The following is a 22,374-nucleotide window of genomic DNA, read 5'->3' as shown; positions in this document are numbered from 1 at the left end:
CACTTAACAGGCTTAGCTTGGGGAAGCTCTCTCATGATTCTTAAAAAATACACTTCAATATTGGAAGTATAAACAGGATTTCGCAAAATCAGGGAGGCAGAAAATAACCCTAGGGATTCCAGGAACTGGTGTGAATGAAACCCTGGTTGCTTTACTATATTGAATTTTACCCATAATTCTTTCTGCCATCTGCGTTTTGACTCTTAACAGGGACGATAAGAGATGTTTTCTAATAAAGCATAAATCCTATGGCATCAATGACAAAAGACAGAGAAGAGATAGGTGATAGATATATAGCTAGCTAGCTAGGCAGCTAGCTAGACACATATGATACATACATACACAGACAGGTAAACAGACAGATACATACTATAGGTTAAAACTTCCTAAATTCACTAAGCCATCATCATATACTTCTTAGTTGGGATATTATCAAAGCTTTCTTAATTTACTAATATTTTCCCTTCTTTAATAAATCTTAGGGAAATACATCCTCTGTGTATAAAACAGGACTTATAATAAGCTTTAAAGACTGCTTTCTTTGTACTGGTAGCCTGGCTTAAAATCTATCTGGAACAATGTGAACATATCTGTATTAAAAATAGCTTAATATCTCAAAACAGTGTGTTCACTATCCATTCCCTTTGTGAGTTTATAGACGCTGGATATGTTGTGTCTCTAGCACACGTTCTGCCTTTGCTGGCCGAAGAGTTAGTCTAAGGAAGGTGCAAAGTCTGAAGACATTCATGTAGAGCCGATGTAGGGAAAAACACAGCTGACAAAGTCCAATGGAGTGATCTTGAATGATAATGATTTTTTTTTTCCTGGCACATTTGTCCAGGAGACTTGTTTCCTTTTTTTTTTTTTTCTTTTTTTCTTTTTTCAAGGTTCCTTTTGAGAATATCCACGCATTTTCTCAAGAGAGTAGTCAGGGCCTAATGTGGGCTTAAGGATGTCTTAGCGGGCTCACTCCCAAACACGCACCACTCCTAGAGTCGGCAGAGATTTGAGGGCTCTTCCATGTTTCTTTCCTTCTTTTCATTTCTTCTCTATGCCCTTGACTGGCCCACTTTTCCCCACGCAGTCATCAAACTTCCCCCCCTTAATTCCTCAACTTGTGCTTTTTCTCCTTGTTGCAGTGGTTCCTAGTGAGTTGCTTGTTTGAGTGCAGAGATGCTGAACTCCAGGATAAACTCCAAACAGAAATGAACTGCAGTAGGCAGATGAAAGGGAAAGATGTGTGTTTGAGAAGAAGCTGGGGCAAAAATAAGCTGCAGCTGGAGTTAGGGAAACGAGTGCAGGGAGTCTGGAAGTTCAGATGCTCTCCTGAACTCTGCCACCTTGTGCAGGACTCTCCATGGCTGAAGTTTTAGCGTCTTCATTTGGAAAATAGAAGCATTGGACTGAGGGACCTTTAGGGGCCCTCCTGACTCTAAACAGTTCTTATTCTGAGATTGCATTAAACCAAGATAGGTTAAAGCTCCTGTTATCTAGGGGGAGAAAGACAGCGATTATAGCATCCTTATTAATGTTCAAAATCAACACAATGTATTTTTACTAAAGAAATTGAAAAAAACCTTCACAAAGCATTCTGGAATTAAAGGTGTCTGTTTCCAACTTTTGAATAATTAAGCCTTTTGACATTAAATTTTAAATAGCTTCAACATGCTGATCTTTGTTTCTCTCTCTCTCCTTCTCCACTCCACCCGCCCTTAGGCTTATGAGCGGCCACAGAAACACTCAGCTCTCCATTATGACCCAGGCCTCCCACAGGACTTCACCGGTGACACCTTAAAACCAAAGCACCAGCAAAAAAGCAGCAGCCAGAACCACGTGGACTGGTCCACCAACTCTGACAATGGACCTGCCACTCAGAATTGCTTCATCAGTACAGAGTCTGGCAGAGAAACTGCAAGCACCAGCAAGATCCCAGCTCTTGAGCCCCTGGCTTCCTTTGCAAAGGCCCAGGGTAAGAAAGGCAGTGCAGGGAGCACATGGAGTCAGTTGTCCAACAGTAGCAAAGATCTGCTCTTGGGAGGTGTGGTTCCATCTCCAAGCAACCACAGCTCACCAGCTCCACCCAGCACCTCTGCTGAGTGCAGTGGGCTCCAGCCCTTGGTAGATCAAGATGGAGGAGGTGCAAAGGAGCCCCCAGAACCACCTACTACTATAGGCAGCAAGAAAAAGTCCAGTAAAAAAGATGTGATAAGTCAAACCATACCAAACTCAGACCTAGACTGGGTCAAGAATGCTCAGAAAGCATTTGACAATACAGAAGGGAAAAGGGAAGGCTACTCTGCAGATAATGCCCAAGAGGCATCACCAGTCAGGCAGAATGTGAGTTCCGTCAGTAATCCTGAAAATGACTCAAGCCATGTCCGGATTACGATCCCTATCAAGGCACCCTGCCTAGATCCAAGCAGCCATAAGAGGAAAAAGAGACAGTCCATCAAAGCAGTGGTGGAAAAGATCATGCCAGAGAAAGCCCTGGCTTCTGGAATCACTATGAGCAGCGAAGTAGTTAATAGGATACTTTCCAACCCCGAGGGTAATAAGAAAGATCCCCGTGTCCCTAAATTGGGTAAAATGATGGAGAATGAGTCCCCCTCAGCTGGCCTTGAAACTGGTGGAAATGCTGAGAAAGTTGTCCCTGGAGGTGTATCTAAGCAGCGGAAGCCACCCATGGTCATGACACCTCCAACATGCACAGATCACTCTCCAAGAAAGCTGCCAGAAATCCAGCACCCCAAATTCGCTGCAAAACGGAGGTGGACGTGCAGCAAACCAAAACCCACCAGTCTCCTTCGGGAGGCAGTCATGGCCACCTCCGATAAACTGATGGTGGAACCGCCATCTGCTTACCCCATAACCCCATCCAGCCCTCTGTACACCAACACAGACAGTCTTACTGTGATCACGCCGGTAAAAAAGAAGCGGGGACGACCAAAGAAGCAGCCTTTGCTCACGGTTGAGACGATTCACGAGGGGACTTCCACCAGTCCAGTCAGTCCCATCAGCCGGGAATTTCCCGGAACCAAGAAAAGAAAGAGACGACGTAGTTTAGCTAAGTTGGCCCAATTAGTGCCAGGAGAGGACAAACCCATGAGTGAGATGAAATTTCACAAAAAAGTTGGAAAGCTTGGGGTGTTGGATAAGAAGACCATCAAAACTATCAATAAGATGAAAACACTCAAAAGGAAAAATATCTTGAACCAGATCTTGTCCTGCTCCAGCAGCATTGCGCTGAAGGCCAAAGCTCCCCCAGAGACCAGCCCTGGGGCAGCAGCAATCGAGAGCAAATTGGGCAAGCAGATAAATGTCAGTAAGAGGGGCACCATCTACATTGGCAAGAAGAGGGGCAGGAAGCCAAGGGCAGAGCTGCCACCCCCATCCGAAGAACCCAAAACAGCCATCAAGCACCCGAGGCCAGTTTCTAGCCAGCCGGATGTTCCCGTCGTGCCTTCCAACTTTCAGTCACTTGTGGCATCTTCACCAGCAGCTATGCACCCACTTTCGACACAGTTAGGTGGGTCCAATGGCAACCTGAGCCCCGCCAGCACTGAAACCAACTTTTCAGAGTTGAAAACTATGCCAAATCTCCAGCCCATCAGTGCTCTTCCAACCAAAACCCAAAAGGGAATCCATAGTGGGACCTGGAAGCTGTCTCCACCCAGGCTGATGGCCAACTCCCCTTCACACCTTTGCGAGATCGGGTCACTCAAGGAGATAACACTGTCCCCTGTGAGCGAGTCCCACAGTGAGGAGACGATCCCGAGTGACAGTGGCATTGGGACAGACAACAACAGCACGTCTGACCAAGCAGAGAAGAGTTCCGAATCCCGACGGAGGTACTCTTTTGATTTCTGCTCCCTGGACAACCCGGAGGCCATCCCATCTGACACCAGCACAAAGAACCGGCATGGCCACCGGCAGAAGCATCTCATTGTGGACAACTTTCTGGCCCACGAAAGCCTCAAGAAGCCAAAGCACAAGAGGAAACGGAAAAGCCTGCAAAACCGTGATGATCTCCAGTTTCTGGCAGACCTGGAAGAGCTCATCACCAAGTTCCAAGTGTTCAGGATCTCTCACCGGAGTTATACTTTTTACCATGAGAATCCATATCCCAGCATTTTTCGGATTAATTTTGATCACTATTACCCGGTGCCATATATCCAGTATGACCCGTTGCTCTATCTTCGTAGGACTTCAGACTTAAAGTCAAAGAAGAAGCGTGGTAGGCCTGCAAAAACCAATGACACCATGACAAAGGTGCCTTTTTTACAAGGGTTCAGCTACCCTATTCCCAGTGGAAGTTACTATGCACCCTATGGAATGCCTTACACATCAATGCCTATGATGAACCTTGGTTATTACAGTCAGTACCCAGCTCCTCTGTACCTGTCGCACACGCTCGGAGCAGCGTCCCCATTCATGAGGCCAACAGTGCCACCACCTCAGTTTCACACAAGCTCCCATGTGAAGATGTCTGGTACGGCTAAGCATAAAGCAAAGCATGGAGTGCACCTGCAGGGGCCCGTGGGCATGGGCCTCGGTGACAGGCAACCATCCCTGAATCCTCCCAAGGTGGGCAGTGCCGGTCTGTCCAGTGGTCGGCTCCACAAGAGGAAACACAAACACAAGCATAAGCACAAGGAAGACCGGCTCCTGGGGACCCACGACAACCTGAGTGGTCTCTTTGCAGGCAAAGCCACAGGCTTCTCCAGCCACATCCTGAGCGAACGGCTGAGCAGCGCAGACAAAGAGCTCTCACTTGTGAGTGAGAAAAACAAGCATAAGGAGAAGCAGAAGCACCAGCACAGTGAAGCCGGCCACAAAGCGTCCAAGAACAACTTTGAGGTGGACACCCTGTCTACGCTGTCACTTTCTGATGCCCAGCATTGGACGCAGGCCAAGGACAAAGGTGACTTGAGCAGCGAGCCTGTGGACTCGTGCACAAAACGGTACTCTGGCAATGGCGGGGACGGCAGCAGTGCAAGACCAGAGAGCCTGGATGTGTTCAGTGAGATGAACCCTCCGAACGACAAGTGGGACAGTGATGTGAGTGGGAGTAAAAGGAGGAGCTATGAAGGCTTTGGGACGTACAGGGAAAAGGACATCCAAGCCTTCAAGATGAACCGCAAGGAGAGAAGTTCCTATGACTCCTCCTTATCTCCAGGTAAGGCCGAGTTTTCTTCAAACTTGGACTGTCTTGTTACTTGGTTGCTGGGCCCTGCCCTTCAGCAGTCCGCCGTCTTTGGCACGTTGTGTTCACTAGTTTGCAGAGAGGTAGAAACCAAATGAAAACAGGTCTCCTTGCAAATTTGGGTCTGCTGCACATTTTATGCATTGTTTAATCAGTTATTTTCTGTCTTTACTTTCTTGGAGCCATTGCCTGAGAACTGTGGGCCCAGAGGCATCCCCAATAGCTGCCAAGACTGCAAGCATACCCACTACCTTTATGCTTTTAATTAAAGACGCTATGCCTAAGTCTTCATCTGATCTGATGGTAAATTTGCTAGTTGGATAAAACCTCTAAAACTCTCTAGTAATACCAACAAGATCCCAAGAATGTCAAAGTTGGATGGGAATGAATATCTAATTTACCTGACATGCTAGCTCTAGATGTCACACATCCTAGGTTGATACATCTACAGGAGAGCCATTGGAAGCTGATGACCAGTGAATCTTGAAGTCTACCTGATAAGGAAGCCACAGCCCAAAGCCATGTTGTCCTCTTTTTGGCATTTGATAAGCAGCTCTTAGTAGACCCCTAAAGTGAAACCCTGACCTGTCATTTCCCTGCATAAAGGTGGGGGTGGGGGGAACCTGACTGAAAGGCACTGTGAGCCTCCTGCCTCTGCTGGAACCTACCGCTGTGTCTCTTCGCACATCCACTGGGGATGGGATTTGCCCACTAATCTCTAAACTGAAGTGCTGGTGGCTACTAGGAAGAGCTCATTCCTTGTCAGTTGCTGGGAGAATTTCCTTGCTAACCTGCCCACCCACATAAACTTTCCTTGCCATGGAAGCCTTACACTTCTGCATAAATATCCCTTTGTCCATGTCCACACATCACACAGATGATAAAAGACTCCTGTAGAACAAAGTAGTTATTTACTAAGAAAAAGGTAGAAACTCCTTTCTTAGGAGCTGCAGAAGCTAAAAGGATTCCTCGTGCTCTCCCTACCCCCAAACAGTACAAACCCTCTGGCCAAAGCCTGGTTTAAAGGACTGATCACCCCTGATAAGCTTTGGGTGCGCTATTTCACCTCTGTTTATGATGTGTATCCCTTGTTTGTCTTCTCCCTTCATGCGGAGTCCATAATTAGTGAAGGTGAAGGCAGTCTATTCATGAGGATTTAGAGACATTTTCTAGGCCAGCAGATTTCGAAAAGAAATATGTTTTGATAATGGCCATTCTGACCGGCTTGAGGTGATACCTCATTGTAGTTTTGATCTGCATTTCTCTCATAATTAGTGATGTTGAGCATCTTTTCATGTTCCTCTTGGCCATCTGTATGTCTTCCTTGGTGAAATGTCTATTTAGATCCTCCACCAATTTTTTAACTGGATTGTTCATTTTTTTGATATTGAGCTCCATGAGCTGTTTGTATATTTTGGAGATTAATCTTTTGTCTGTTGTTTAATTTGCAAATATTTTCTCCCATTCTGAAGGTTGTCTTTTTGTCTTGTTTATGGTTTCCTTTCTAGAGGGTTGGGATAGGGAGGGTGGGTGGGAGGGTCAAGAGGGAGGGGATATGGGGACATATGTATGCATATGGCTGATTCACTTTGGTGTACAACAGAAACTAACACAGTATTGTGAAGCAATTGTACTTCAATAAAGATCTATCAAGAAAGGAAGGAAGGAAGGAAGGAAGGAAGGAAGGAAGGAAGGAAGGAAGGAAGGGAGAAAGAAATACGATTATGAGTTAGAAGCTACTTAAATATTGCTCCAAATCACCCCCAGCTTTGAGTTGCTGTCGTGGTAGATGGTCTCCTTGGTTAATGAAGAGACCAATTAGCAGTCATGTTTCCTGCACTTGCTAAGGTGATAAATGGCCCACACTTCATGTCTGCCCAAGTGGATGTGCTCTTCTGGGTTTTCCCATTTCTGATCATCAGACTTTGTTGAAGGTGTTTGTTTTTTGTGCAAAGCCTAAATTAAGCCCACCCAGACAGTAGTTGCTAAAAGATTAAACTTTCACATGAGAAGTACTGTTGCTTTCTCTTTCAGTGTGGTGGAATTTATCCATAGAACCAGAACTATCCATGACAGAGGGCATTCTTATTTCTATTTCCTTGGCATTGTTTAGCTAGAAAACAATGGTGGTATGTTATTGCTGAGAACCTACAAGCAAGAATCGTAAGTTAACAGACCTGAGAAACAAGGTCTCAGAAGCTAAAACCAGCCATTGTTGCCATTAGGGTTCTCAGCAGTCTTACTGGGACGTCTGCGTGTCTGGACCGTATTACAGCTGGGTCCTGGTTGAATTTTGCCAGCTAGGGGTTCATCCGGTCACTGTGTCTCTGAGGGCGGCCACACTCTAGCCATACAAAATTCCTTGTGTTTGCATTCACAAGGTGGTCGTTACTTCATTTAAAATTCTCCCTCCCCTTCCCCAGCTTCTTACTTGTTTTGCAGCCATCTACAGAAAGCTGGATTCAGCCTAGGAATTGAGTACTGCACCCAACTCTGTTATGACCTTAGGCATGGTATCCTACCTCTCTGGGGTACTATCTGCCAATCTGTAACTCAAAGAGTTGGGCCAGACCTTTTCTGTATGACATGTTTCAATTCTTTTTTTTTTTTTTAATTTATTTATTTATTTATTTATTTATTTATTTATTTTTGGCTGTGTTGGGTCTTCGTTTCTGTGAGAGGACTTTCTCTAGTTGCGGCAAGCGGGGGCCACTCTTCATCGCGGTGCGCGGGCCTCTCACTATCGGGGCCTCTCTTGTTGCGGAGCACAGGCTCCAGACGCGCAGGCTCAGTAGTTGTGGCTCACAGGCCTAGTTGCTCCGCGGCATGTGGGATCTTCCCAGACCAGGGCTCGAACCCGTGTCCCCTGCATTGGCAGGCAGATTCTCAACCACTCTGCCACAGGGAAGCCCTTCAATTCTTAAAGCCATTTCACATGTATTTCTTATAATATCCTTCCTGCAATCTTAGAAGAGAAATATTTTCATTCCCATTTTATGGATCAGGACACTGAGGCTCAGAGATCAAGTGACCTGTCCAAGTTCAGAAAGCTGTCACTTTTTATTCTAAACCCAGGGCTTTGCCCACTGCATTGCAACTCAGCTGCATGTCACCCAATTAGTTAAGGCCAAGTCTAGAACACAGGTCCTTGTCCCCAGCCCAGTGTCCCTATATCCCACCACCACCCTTCCTCTCAGAATCCCATCTATCCTCTGATTACATGCTTTCCTCTAGGGCATCTGCACAGTGATTATGTGATAAGTGCAGAAGAGAGTAATTAAGACAAAAAGACATCCCTTTATTCAGTTCCCAACCAATGAAGGAGGATTTCTTATGGCCTAAACTTTTCTAAATATCAGCCTGGAAATATTGATATATACGTTGACAGGGTTTCCACTTCTGTCCTTACTGAAATCCAGTTCCCTGAGTTATTTGTGCCACTGCTTTGTGCTTATTTTTGTGTTGTATGAGGTTTTTCTTTTTTTTTTCTGAACATTTTCATGAATCTTAATTGTTAGTGGCTTCTGTGTCTATATGAGTTATGCCTACACATCTTGTTGAATATCTTATTGGAACAGACCAGATTCCTTATCATTCCCTTTCCTTCCAAACCTTGGCCTCTCCTTGCCTATATCCTAAATGTCCCCTCTATTCCTGAACCCCTAAAGCATCAGGAAAAAAATGTCCTTAGTAGCACTTGGAACCCAATGCATTCACCTTAATATTATACACTCCAAAGAGTTCCAAGTCCCATTAAAAGCTGGGAGACAGATGGGATGAAGCTGAGGTTACTGGAGGCATTAAGATCTTTCAGAGTATCCGAGTCGAGGTGTCTGTTCAGCTGGATGGTACTGAAGGTCATGATTAGAAATAAGCATCTTCCCTTCCACACCTTCTCTTCCTCTACCTCTTCCTTCTCCCTTCTGGGTTCATTTCCATAGCATCTTAATGTCCAATTTCACATGAGCTACTCTTCTCCAAAATAGATATGGCATAAATACAGATATCATTCTTTACCCTGTTGAGGACCAAATTTAGGAGTGGAGTGAAAAGAGGACTTTGAGCTCTCCCTCAGATCAGAACTGATGAAAGGCACCATATAAATGGAGGTCATTACCATTATGGAGAGAGGAATTAGAGACCCCATTTAGCAATAGCAGCAGTTGCACACTCCATTTCCTCTTTCCTGCTTGGAAAGTCATTCATCCTCCATCCTCCATGCCCCTGCCCCAGCAGATGGATGCATTGTCTTGTTAGCCCCCTTACAACATACCTAGATCTAAGAAATTACACAGACTCCTTGCCTTTTTCCTGTATTTTACTCCTTCTGTCCTACTGCTTCTTTGGTTTCAAAAGGCAGTGACTCTTTTGACTATTTTCTAAATGCACACCATCTGGTAAATCTTCACTTACAAAAATGCTTGCTTGGGGCCAAATAATGGATAAATAGTGGGAAGGTGTAATCCACAGACTCTCAGAGTTGGGAGAAGCCTTATTGGCCCTCATTTGTGCTGCTCTCCCACCAGGCACCACCATCTCATGCACCCTGACATGCAGCAGATTCCGAGAGAGCAAACCTGTACAAGGGTGACAGTACATAGTCAGAATGATGCTATATGCTCCCAGAGCCAAGTTCTCATGAGGCGGTGGAAGAGGTCTCTAGTGTGAATGATGTTCTTCCTGTTCCAACCTCTTGGAAACAATCTTTGCATACTTTGACCTAAAATTATGCCAGGAACTTCAGGCATTTTGACCACTGCTGTCCAGGCTCCCATCAGATGTTGGAGAAGCAGTGAGAAGTGTAAGTTTATACCTGTTACCTCTTAGTCCAATGCCATTCTTAGTCAAGGTTGCCATCCTGAGTCCCCGATGTCAAGTACTTTCCTCATGATTAATGGATGCTGAGAATTCATTCTTAGCTCACCTCTCAGATATCAGAGTCCTGCCATGTATGTAGCTGGATTCCCTTGAGCCTGGCTGACTCCACCTCTCCTTGTGGCTCTATCTTACCCTATGACAGCTCCTCTTAATGGCACTGTGGGCATTTTGGGAGGCAGTCTCTGTTGTCACTCACAGGCAGGAAATGGATGCCCAAGCCAAAAATAATACAAAAGTCTCCTCAAAGCAGTCATTCAGATGAGGGAATTAACCACATGGACAAAATGTCATGAAAACCATACAAAAGAAACATGTGTGAGGAAAGTTTTCTAAAACTGGAATAGAAGGGAGAAGAGGACTCATGGGAGGAGAAAGTTAAAACCAGGAAAGAAGGAAGAGTAGAAAATGGAAAGCTGGTGAAGTGTGGTCTGTTTAACCTTAATCCAAGTTGAATTCTGGGTCATCCTGTAGGAGGAAGTGAAAGATTAATTAGCTAATGGTTGCTGTGTGGTTTAGCAGGGTTATGAGTACCTGCCCCAGTCTTGTCTCCTATGCTAACCAGCTGAAAGACCTCTTTATATTTTTGACTCTCAGTTTTCCCAAGTGATACGAGGATAATAAATGTTCTGACCAGACATGATAGTCTAGGATTCTCAAATTTATACAATGGAATTTGAATACACACACACACACACACACACACACACACACACACACACACACACACACCCCTAGATTGTGCAGTTAAAGAGAAAACGCTGAAGTTATGGCCAAGTTGGCCAATTAATTAGCTGTTCAGTGAAGTTTCAAAACAGATTCCTCTGGTCCGTGTCTTAATCTGTGTGACACCCAATTTATCTTTGGCTCAAGTGACTTCACTTAGCCATTTGATCTCACCTTTCCAAAAGATGGAACCTCATAGGATCCACCAGCAAATTAGCTTGTTCTTTGTGCAGGCTGAAACCACAGTTCATTACCTTAGAAACAAATAAGTTAGAGCACTAATATGACCAATTGTATAGGAGCAGATAGAGCAAACTTGCATTTATATTCATGCTCAGAAGTAAAAGAATCTTAATAATGTAATATAAACACCTCATTTTGCTTAGGTGTTTGAGCATACTGGGGCTTAGGAAGTTCAAGTGACTCATCCAATGATACATATCTAATTGGTAGAAGAGCTCAGACTGGGAAGAGTAACATAAGGCAGGGGGAAAGGGAAAGGAAGAGAGAGAGAGAATAAAAGAAAAAAAAAAAACAAAACAGAAAGGTGAATTGTGGGAGAGATGTTAAGCTATATGTTTTCTTTTGCTGTGAGCTGTTGTAAAAGGTAAGCATCTCTTTGACAATAATTTGGCTTCCAGGCTATCTCTGGGGACCCATGTTTGGGACTGGAAGTGATCTTTGTGGGCTCTGATGGAAGTCATTTTTTTTTCCTTTCCTGTCTTAACAATTGCACATACTTATTTTATCGAGCCTCCCACAGTTTCTCCTAAGGTTTCCTTTTGGAATTAATCAAATTAAATGTTGTGACCCATAACTTTCTGGCAATGAAAAAAACAAACAAACAAATAAACAGCATCTCTTTTGCTACGTTGAACCAGAAATCCAGCAACCTGTCTTTGGAGCATGAAGTCTCCAGGTCATTTATCTTCCCACAGTTGGCAAACATTCCCCCGTCCTGTTGGAAGTTTTCATATATATTTCTGTGGTTTTGGAGAATTATGAAGATTCAGGTGTGGGTGCAGAGAAGTCACAATTTTGACAGACTTGGCTTTGATACAACATGGAGCCTTTCTTGGCCAGAGAAATCAGTAAAGCATGGCTTCCAAAGGTTAGCCTGTCACTGGGCAGAGATAAGGATGGTGCCTTTGAAAGGACCCTCCAGAAAACCATCTCGTCACTGTATAAACAAACAAGCAACAGGACTGAATACTTGTTAGGATTGTGAACTATGCTTGTGCCAGTATAGCACTTCACACTGAATTCAAGGGGAACTGACAAAGACAAGAGAAAATTTTTAAAAATTATTTGTTTAGTGTCTAGTATATGCATGGTTTGGTGAAGTCCTGGGGGAGTAATTCAAGAATGAATTACTATTAATTAACAATAGTAAAAAAGCATTAAGTAACTCAATGCTTTTGCTGTCAAAGAGGTTACAATCCAGAAGGCTCTCCTGTATAATTTAGGGGAGGAAAACAGATGCAACTCATAAGGCAGACTGTAACGGCAATCAGAAAGTCATAGAGAAGAGACTGGGCTGTCAATAGAGAAGGACATGCTGGGCTGTCCAAGTGAGGGTGAGCCACTGCCACGTTTTCAGTGGGGGTGGAGAGGTGGGACCAGGAAATGCTTCTGTTTGGTAGTTACCATTCAAGATGGGTCTTAAAGGATGGAAGAGTCTTTTGGAGAATGGAGATGGTGAGATGGTGTTGAGAGGAAGTGGAGGCAAGCACAGAGTAGGAAGGAAACTATGTAAACAAAGGTATTTAGGTGGACATACCCAAGAAACATTTGGGAAATGGTGTTTTGTCTACTTTTATTGAGGTTAGGCTCTGTAGTTGGGGAATCATGGTAGATAAGTTTGGAAAAGAATGTTGTGCTGGAGTTTAAAGGTTTTTCCCCACACTCTGGGGCTTGTGCTTAATTAAGTAGACAGTGGGCAGCCATTCCATTATTCAGGCGAAACTCGTGAAATGACCAAATTATAATTTGTCTTTTTCCCCTGACTGCTCCCTCCCTCTAGCCTGGGTTGGGCAAACTTATCCCCATCTTTGAATTTTTCATATGATATTGTAATTATCCCTTTCTTATTTGGATTGTACCCACTACCCTGCCCTTCCTCCCCCAGACCACCCCCTAGATTATAAGCATCATAAAAGCATCATTACCTACTCAGATACCCAAGCAAAAAAATAATAGAGTAATTCCTGACTCATCTCTTTCCCTCTTTAGCTAAAGTCAAAGATAGTTCCAATACGTTGGCCTCAGGCAACTGGAAGAGTGGTGGCACATGAACAGAATTATAGAAATCCAAGAGAGAATCTGGTTGGTGTGTGAGGAGACGACTTGTTGAGGCGGCAGTTGGCAGCACTGTACAGAGCTAGAGCTAGAGGTTTACCAAAGGGGACAATTGTGGAGAATGAAGGAAAGAGGGTAGATGGGGGGACCCCTGTGGCTCACCTTAAAGAGAGAGGCAGAATAAGAGGGGGTCAGGCAGATACAGAGAAGAAATGACAGAAGTGTTGGAGAAGAACCAAGGACTCAAGGAAGAATGGATTTCAGAAGAACAGGGTAGCCACTAGGGCCCAAGCTGCAGAGTTCATAGAAGATGAGGTTAGATGAGAATATGTATGAACATACTGGTGGCTCTGGAGACAACAGACAAGTTAACAGTTATGTATTTAGTGCCTCATATGGTTAAGGGGTGGTGGGCTATGTGCCAAATTCAGATGGCAAAGAGGTAATGAATAAGTGGGTGATGAGAAAACGGGGGCTGCGGGTGCAGCAAGCAAAACTTGGTCGTGGTTCTAGCAGTGCTCCAGCTTCTTAGAAGGCTTTGTTCTGTAGTCAGCCCTTGATGGGAAATGACACACTCATTCTTAACAGGCCTTCAGTCTAAGGTCCCCCAATTCATGGAGCATAAAAACAACGCCAGACCCCTTTATCTTATGCCATTCTGCCTCCCTGCAAAGGCCACCTATAGAAAAGGTGAGTATTTAAAAAGAAGTCAGGGATTCCAGGCAGGCTCCACCTTTCCCATCCCACAGATGCACAGGTGCTTAATTTTTGGTCATGGTAATGGCTGTTTGAAAACTTCTGAAAACTCCTCTTTGTGGTACCATGGGTATTAGCTGTGCTGCTGTGAGTGTGTGGAGGAACAGCTCAGGTTATCACAAGTTCTGGTAAATGGATCTTTTATTGAATGTTTACTGTGTGCAAAGTATTATAGACTAAAGCTTAATTGTTGATCTTTCAGAGGTCTTTACTACTTTGTGGAATAAAATATATATGCTGGTTCATAAAGAGCTTACATTCTTCAAAATGATTGGGAGCTCTTTAGTTACTTAACATGTAACATAGTGCCAAGATATAACAAATAGAGAGACCAGAACAAACGAAAAGCAAGGAAGGGCCCCTTACCTTAATTTCCGTATACTATACTGCAAAGAGACTTAAGTTAGCATACATAAAACAACCAGAGAATAAATGCAGACCAAGTTTAATCTGTGCGAACTCAGCGGCCGACAATGGGAGCCATACTGATCCAGGATCAGAAAGGATGACAGTGTTCAGTGAAAAACGAATCCTGGACTTGAACCTTCGAGAGTGGAGGCATAGTGATTGAGTGAGGCACCAGATGAGCGAAGACCTGGAGGTGGGTGTACGTGGGGGGGTACAGGAAGACACCTAGCTAGACTGAAGTTAGCAGTTGAGTGGGGATGGACTTTTAAGAGGGTATAGTTGCCACGCAGAGAATGTGGAACTGCATCCCGGAGGGATGGAGGACACACTGGTTTTAAAGGGTGTTGGGCATGAAGGGTGGTGAGCCTGGTGCTAAGTGCTGGGTGAAATGATGAAGTACCAGGAAACATGCCTCCCTCAAAGACCTTGTAAAGCTATCAGGAGACAAGAGGTAGATATATACACATATGGAAAGCAATTAGAGAGAATAATGAGAGACTAACCATTAATGACTAGAAATAAACACCCATTCTACAGGAAAAAGGACCCATAAAATAAATTTCAGAGTAGTAAATTGCATACTATAAAAGCAAGTTGATATGAGTGTTTGCCCTATTACATAAGGATTTAGAACAAGTTGGATAAAAAGGAGGCATTAAGAGGGAGGATCAACAGAGTAGAGCAAGCAAGTCCCAAGAGCTGCCTCTGCTTGGAGTTTCCCATTCTTCTCTGAAGGGCTTGGGGAGCTTGAGAAGGTGGGCATGAGTGTGTCAGGTCGGCTCGCATGTTGATGGAGGATCTGAAGACACAGAGAGATAAAAAGCTTCCCCTGAGGCTGCATCCCAGTTACCCCTTACCTCTGAACAGGGCATTCTGCTTTTCAAAGCACATTTCCTGACTTTTATTTGATCTTCAGACTCCACAGAGATTTGCAGATAGGTGTTCTTCTCCCACTTGACAGGCAAGGAAATCAAAACCCAGAGGGGGGGCTTCCCTGGTGGCGCAGTGGTTGAGAATCTGCCTGCCAATGCAGGGGACACGGGTTCGAGCCCTGGTCTGGGAAGATCCCACATGCCACGGAGCAAGTGGGCCCGTGAGCCACAACTACTGAGCCTGCGCGTCTGGAGCCTGTGCTCCGCAACAAGAGAGGCCACGATAGTGAGAGGCCCGCGCACCGCAATGAAGAGTGGCCCCCGCTTGCCACAACTAGAGAAAGTCCTTGCACAGAAACGAAGACCCAACACAGCCATAAATAAATTAATTAATTAATTAAAAAATAAAAAAAATAAAAGAAGAACATTTAAATAACCAAAAAACCTTAAAAAAAAAAAACAAACAGAGGGTTCAAGTCTTTGTCCAATGTCACTGAACGATTTTTGTGCAGAGAAAGTGCTAGGTTCCAGGTTTTCTGACTTTTCCCATCACCTCCTTTTTTTCCCACTGTATTTCCGAAGTCTTTGACAAGGTCAGTAGTATATCTCAGCTTCTGAGTTATCCCTCAAGAACCCTTGCCAGTGGGTTAAATATTGGAGCCCAGAATAAGGGACTAGCTAATAAGCAATTTGATCTCCACTACAGTTAGTTTTTTTTATAAAGGGAGCTCTTTGGAGCCAGGGCTGGCCAAGCCCAGGGTGTGAGGCCAATTCTGTGTGCAGAGCCTTCACCTCATCTGGTGAACAGAGACCCTGGTGGAGGGTGTCCATTCTGAAAAATCACAAAGGAGATGCAAAGGGAGAGCAAGAATGGTCTTATTCACTAAGTCACAAAACACTAAACCTAATATTTAAAACTTTGTTATTTTTTAAAGAAAAGTTTGAGGGATTTTACATACCTAGTAGTAAACATACAAAATGTGCATCTTGGGAGTGACTTAGGATAAAAATAAAAACAGACCAGAGCAAATCACTAAGGAAACCATGGGTTTAGAGCTACATCTAAAAAATTTGTTAAAGCGTTAGGAGATTTCGTCCCCTTTTGACCATCCACCAGGAATTGGGATTGGGTAAAAAACTATGGTTCTGAAGCAGTTTATCATGTCTTATATTCCATGAAAGACCAGTGGGCCAAAGAGGTTTCTCTTACAGGATATACTTCTTTGTGCTGTTGGTTATAGTTTTACTTTATTTATTCTAACCATACAATTTTAAAAGTATCTGAAATGTATAAGACATAGTACTGGGCAGTATTACAACTACAAATATGTAAGGGACATCTTGTCATCTTTCAGTAGGAGTGACATAGTCCTAAAAGTCTGTCCAAATTTCTCCTAGTTTAGTAATGAACCCCTTTAGCACTAGATATTATTTTTCTCTTTGAGACCCCAACAGCAGCAATAAAAATGGATTCTCCACCCATTGCATAGAGCAAATGAGTATTTGGAAAAACGCTTATTGTTTATTTTATCACCTAAGACAAAACCTGTTAGTGAATAGAATTTGGAAAATTTAGAAAAACATGTATAAGAGAAAATGAAGTCACCTACAATCTCACTAAATAGCCATTATGATAAGGTAAATAACACGAGTCCCCAGCTGGTGTTGGTAGCTGCTCACCTTGCAACCTGCCTCCCCAGCAGCCCAGAAAAGCCAGCCCACGCTCCCCTCCCCCATCATCCCTCTTTCTCCTCTCTTCTCATCGCCACTTCAGCTGCCTGGTCGTTTCAGTTTTCTCTCAAGTCCCTTCCCAGAACTGACCACCATAGTACCATAACCTTTCATTCTGCATTCTGTGTCATTGCCCAAATGGGGGAGTATATTTTTAAAATAAATGCAGCAACAATTGGGCATGAAAACCATCCAGATTTCCAGACTGTCCTATTTAAGATCTCCATAAGAGTTCAAGTTCCAGGACAGCAACCGGGCAGGGGACAGATTAGTCACAGCTGAAGATGGTTGCCAGAACTTTTTCCCAAGAGTTGCCGGGTGTTCAGTGTTTCTCTCAAATCAGAATCTGACAAGGGGAATGCAATAAATTTTCCAAAGCTTGAGATCCACGACTCTATCCTGAAGTGGAAAATGCAACCAGCCAGTGTCTGTTACAAATACCACCTCCACTTCACACACACACACACACACACACACACACACACACACACACACACACGTCAAGTTGTAGCTACTCTCATTGGTCAGTGTTGCTGTCACTCATACTGAGATCACTTAAAGAGAGGGAGCCAGCTATTGATTATAGGTTTGTGACACCAAGAACTACCTGTACTTGCTTATTTTCCTTCCTCATTTACCTATGGATATATCTAAGGTGAAGTTGGAAAGCCAATAGTTCCCGTTTCAAAAAGCGGCTCCCCTGTTTGTTTTTTTCTTCCATTCCTCCTCAACCAGGAAGCCTACATCAATGTATGCTCTGAGACAGGTTATTAGGCAGAGGAGAAGAGAAAATCTTCCAGATTTCTTAAGTCTTCATGGACAGTACAAATAAAATTTTATTTTATTAAATAAAATAGCTGAAATAACTCTTCTTAGTTACTTTTTCTCCATTATTTTTCTAGGTCCAATTGATATTAATTATAATAGTTGAAACTCTGTCTCAGTGGTCTGTCTTAGAGAGGAAAAGCTTATTTCTGGGTGTCTTCTTCTGCCACTGGTGAGGACGCTGAGTAATGGCTCCCTCAAGTGATTTCCCCAGTGCAGGATGTCAGCTCTGCCTGCCTATGGAAGCCCCTCAAACCCCAGAAATACTTCATTCATGTGGGCTGGACTTCCACCAGGCCAGGGTTGCACCTTCTTGGTCCACAGCAATGCTTCTCTGCTTCATTTTTCATTTCGGGGATCCTTTTGGCAATAATCAGCCCAGAGCAAAGCTCCTTTGTTTCCATTCCTTACATCCCACCCCTTAGAGCTCTAACTAAATAAATATATTAATTATTGAAATGGAAAAAGAAGAATGAAATAGCTTTTCATGGAACATCCATGAAGGTAGCCATAGTGAAAAGTGTAATTGATGCCAGATGTAGAAGTATCCATTCCTCTTGCATCAAGTCCAAGATTCTTTATCTGGCTTAAAAGACCCTCTATTATCTACCCACACAGTCTCACCTTCTTTCCTGATCATTTTCAGCTTATTGACTTGCTGTGAGTTCTGCAAAATCCACCTTACCCTACAGAAAATACCATAATTAGCCTTAAGCTTAATCTCCAGTCACCACATTGCCTCCTTCACATAGAACATCTCTTCAATCTGGCTTCTAAATCTTACCTACTTATTTCCTTAACCATTCTGGCATGTCCTGCTTCTCTGATATAACTAATATCTTCACGTTCATTTCAGCGCTTATTTCTATATGGCCTCGAATTGTTTATCTTTATTTTAGGTAAGAATGTCATGACTCAGATAAAATCTGAGCTGTACAGGACACAGTTCACTAGCTTAAGAATAAATTCAGCAACTCCTAAGGCAGCATAGTAGATCGTTAAAATGCTAGGGAGTTAAAGCCTCTTGGATGCAGATTTGGATGCTAAATCCCCACTTACTAGTAGTGTGACCTTGGGCAACTGAGCCTCTTTGATCCTCTTTTTCCTCCTCTGAAAAATGAGGCTATTAATACCTACCTGGCAGAGTTTTATGAGGGCCAAAGAAAAGTAGACTATACACGAGAGCATCCAGCACACAGCTTACCACATGGTCATTAATAATGTTCATTTCCTTTCACTTCCACTTTGGATAATATATTCAAGCACAGGAAATACAACACAGCAGATTTCTATAGAAGTCTTCTTTAAACAGCAGGCTTTCTCTCCCAAGTATGCTCTTATTGGGGTGAAGTTAAATCTCCCTCTGAACACACATATGCACACAGAGGTGCAGACATCCGCTGGACCACAATTGTATTTGATGACAAAGATAAGGTGTCAGTATTAGACAGTTATGGTGGATAAATAACAAAATACACATTTCACTCAAAGATAACTGCAAGTTCACTGTACCGGCATCATCGGCAGGACTTGGAAGTCTCTTGAAAGGGGAGGCAGTTTCAACCCTTTGGCATTTGGTCTGCCGCAGCCAGAATCTGTTAGCGCTAGTCAGTGGCACCTGTTTTGAAGACCAATTTATCTACTAACCCCAGCCATAAAAATGTAGTGATAAGAGAAATAGTGAAATTTGTATTCATTTTCTATTGTTGCTGTAAAAATTTATTATAGATTTAGCAGCTTGAAACAACACAAGTTTATTATCCCACAGTTTCTGTAGGTCAGAGGTCCAGAAGCCTTAGCTGCTTAAGATCTCATGAGGTTGAAATCAAGGTGCGTGCAGGGCTGGAGGTTCTGTACAAGGATGGGCCTCCAGTCTCATTCAGGTTGAGCTCTCATTTAGTTCCTTGTGCTTTTAGCATCGAAGTACCTTCTGGCTGTTAGCCAAGGGCTGGTCTTTGCTCCTAGAAGCTACCAGCATTCATTCTTCTGTTTTCCATGTGGCCCCTCTGGCAGCAGAGGGTCCAATCTCTCTGCTTTCCCTTCTACTGCATCTCTCTGACTCCTGGACACTCCCCTCCCCCATGCTCCAGTGCCTGGGACTTCCTGCTGTTCCCTGAACACAGGTACCTTGTGCTTCCTTACCTTCTGACTTTTACACACGCTCTGTCTTTCTTTCAGAACAGCGTCCAGAGGGGACAATACTAACATTTGCCTCATGACTGATTACCTGTGTTCTTTGTATATTTCTCCTTGTGATCTGGTAGATGAAGCTCTATCTCGTGGATAATTTTGAAAATGCAGCAAAAATATAAAAGTCAATTATCAAACCACAAATTGCTAAGCTGGATGATAAAGAACTCGGAAGAGGGACAGTTCATTTGTAGACTGGAGTCGCACATGGGACACTTCATGGAGGAGGTGGTATCATACCTGGGCCTTGAAGAATAGGCTGGATTTACATAAATGGGGAATAGAGAGGAACAGCTTGGGGTTAATATGAATATATATACAGTGTTCTTCGAAAAGCTGTAGTATTTATTCATGCATTACAAATATATTTTTTTTAAAGTCTTGGGAATATAAAAATGATCAAGAAAGATAAGGCTTCTGTATTTATGGAGTTTACAGTCTACTAATTGACGCAGAAGAGAAAAAGAGCAAATAAAATAATTAAATAACAACAAAGTGTGATACGTTTTGGGAGAAAAAAATGTGAGTAGTGGGGGCATGGTCTGCTTAATTGGCTAACTGTGTGGAGGATTAGGGGGGTGGTCTTGTCAGAGAGCTTCCTGTCGAGTGGTAGATTTCAATCGGGTTCTACCAGCAAGAGGGGACCACTGGGATCAAAGAAATGGCACGGTGATCACTGTCTTCCACAGATTAGTATGGCCATGATATTACTTACCTTGATCATTTAAGCAGTTCTGGGCCATCTTGCAATTCTGTGACATGTCTGAATGGCTTAACAAACCCTTTTTTCATAAGTAGGTAGCAGTGGCTTTTCCTCTAATCCCTGCCTGAGCCATTGAGTTATAATGACTTGCTCTGAGCGTGCCCTGACAGCTAACCAACCACCAAATCTCAGTCTGTAATTCAGGTGTAGCTCTCATGCTAGGAGGAGGTGGCTCGGAACATGTATTAAATCAAAATATTTCTCACTCTTAATTTCTTTTCACAGTTCAGAATCTGTGTTCAATTCCATGTGGAAAGGAAAATAACTCCCTTGCTTGGATTTCTTGCTGACGTTTCTCTTTGGTGGGAGTCAGGAGTGGGGGGTCACTCTGAACACTTGCTGGTCCTCGTAGTACAGTTCTGTGGCATATTCATAAAATACCAACCACTGAAATTCTAGTAATCACCAAAACATATGCTTTCTCCTTATATCCACTAACATTCTTTCTCTCATTAAAAAATAGAAAGTTCAGAAATCGAATTAGAAAGCTAAACTCAATATCTTTACATTCTTTTGGTTTCTAGAAAAAAAAATAAAAAGCTACAGCTTTTCTGATTTCCCTTCAGTTAAATATTACTCCTGAATGGGCAAAATTATACAAAAAGTGTGAAGAGTTGAGACTCTGACATGAGGGGAGGTTTTATATTTCCTCGCTATTAAAGAAGAAGAAGAAGAAACCCTCAGTTTTGTCTAATCTTGAGGAACACAGTGCCCCGTCCAACCCACAAACTGTTGGCAGCATCATGGCGCTACACAGAATGTTCTTTTACGCTTTCTCCCTCCTCCCAAACCTTTCCTGTGAAGTTATAAATGTCAGCATTTAGAGACTGTTTTATTCAAATAAAATACGGACTTTAGGTTGGGTCCTTGCACGTTGTTTCTGCTGGCTGCGCACTAGAGGGGTGGTCCCAAGAAAAGCAGGCACATTTTAGCTGGCTGGGGCCTAGGTTTGACTATTTGTAAAATCTCATTTGCCCCTCCTACACCAACTACCTGCCTTGTGAAGCTGGGATTTAGAAGCCGTATGCCCAGAGGAAATTTTACCGGACCCGTGGAAACACCCTCCTGATTGGAAGATGAAGTTACGCTGAAGGTCACTCCACCAGGCCTTGCACTTCCTCATCTTCTGTTTACACCTGACCTCCTGACTCTGCCTATATAGTGCTCCCTTTCGACATTGCTATAACAGCTGATCAGCTGTGACCTCAGGTGTAGCTGTTCCTGGAGAAATCCCAAATAATGTCCACTCACTGTCAAATAGGCAAGCAAATGCTCTGAAGCTGCTGCTCTTTAAGTCAAGTAATCCTATCTCCGGATCTAGTTATTTTGCACACTTGGGGATAGTGACTTCTATTTTGCAAAGTACATTATAGCCTCATAAGCTGAGAACTCATATTACTTCCTCAGCGAGCAGCCCCCATGGATTTGCTTACCAACTCAGGCCTAAAAGTGATGGGCAGCCTCTGATTTATCACTGGAAGGAACTGGGAAAGGAAAGAGGCTGACCAAAGAGATCAACCCAAGAGATCTTGGGCAAGTGACTTCTTAAGCAATCTCTGCCTCTGATTTCTCAAGTTTAAAATAGAGATAACAATAGTTTCCACCTCGTAGGGTATGTTTGCTTACAAAATTGTAGCATAAGGCCTGACTCATAGGAAATATGCAATAAATATTAATGGTTATAATTACTGTTATTATTAAACACATATTGTGTACCTTGGTATGCC

General features: G+C 43.4%; 1 protein-coding gene across 5 annotated transcripts in view; it reads left to right on the top strand.

Moving 5' to 3' along the window:
* Nucleotides 1–22,374, top strand: part of SETBP1 (SET binding protein 1) — a 376,312-nt gene that overhangs the window by 261,454 nt on the left and 92,484 nt on the right. For all 5 annotated transcript variants that reach the window (XM_057526551.1, XM_057526553.1, XM_057526552.1 and 2 more), the window contains exon 4: nucleotides 1,717–5,176. In XM_057526551.1, coding sequence (XP_057382534.1) covers nucleotides 1,717–5,176 — 3,460 coding nt within the window. The remainder of the gene's footprint in view (nucleotides 1–1,716; nucleotides 5,177–22,374) is intronic.

This window comes from Balaenoptera acutorostrata, chromosome 13 (genome assembly GCF_949987535.1).
Source record: "Balaenoptera acutorostrata chromosome 13, mBalAcu1.1, whole genome shotgun sequence".
NCBI classification, from domain to species: Eukaryota; Metazoa; Chordata; class Mammalia; order Artiodactyla; family Balaenopteridae; genus Balaenoptera; species Balaenoptera acutorostrata.
This window is presented reverse-complemented; position numbering and strand designations above follow the sequence as displayed.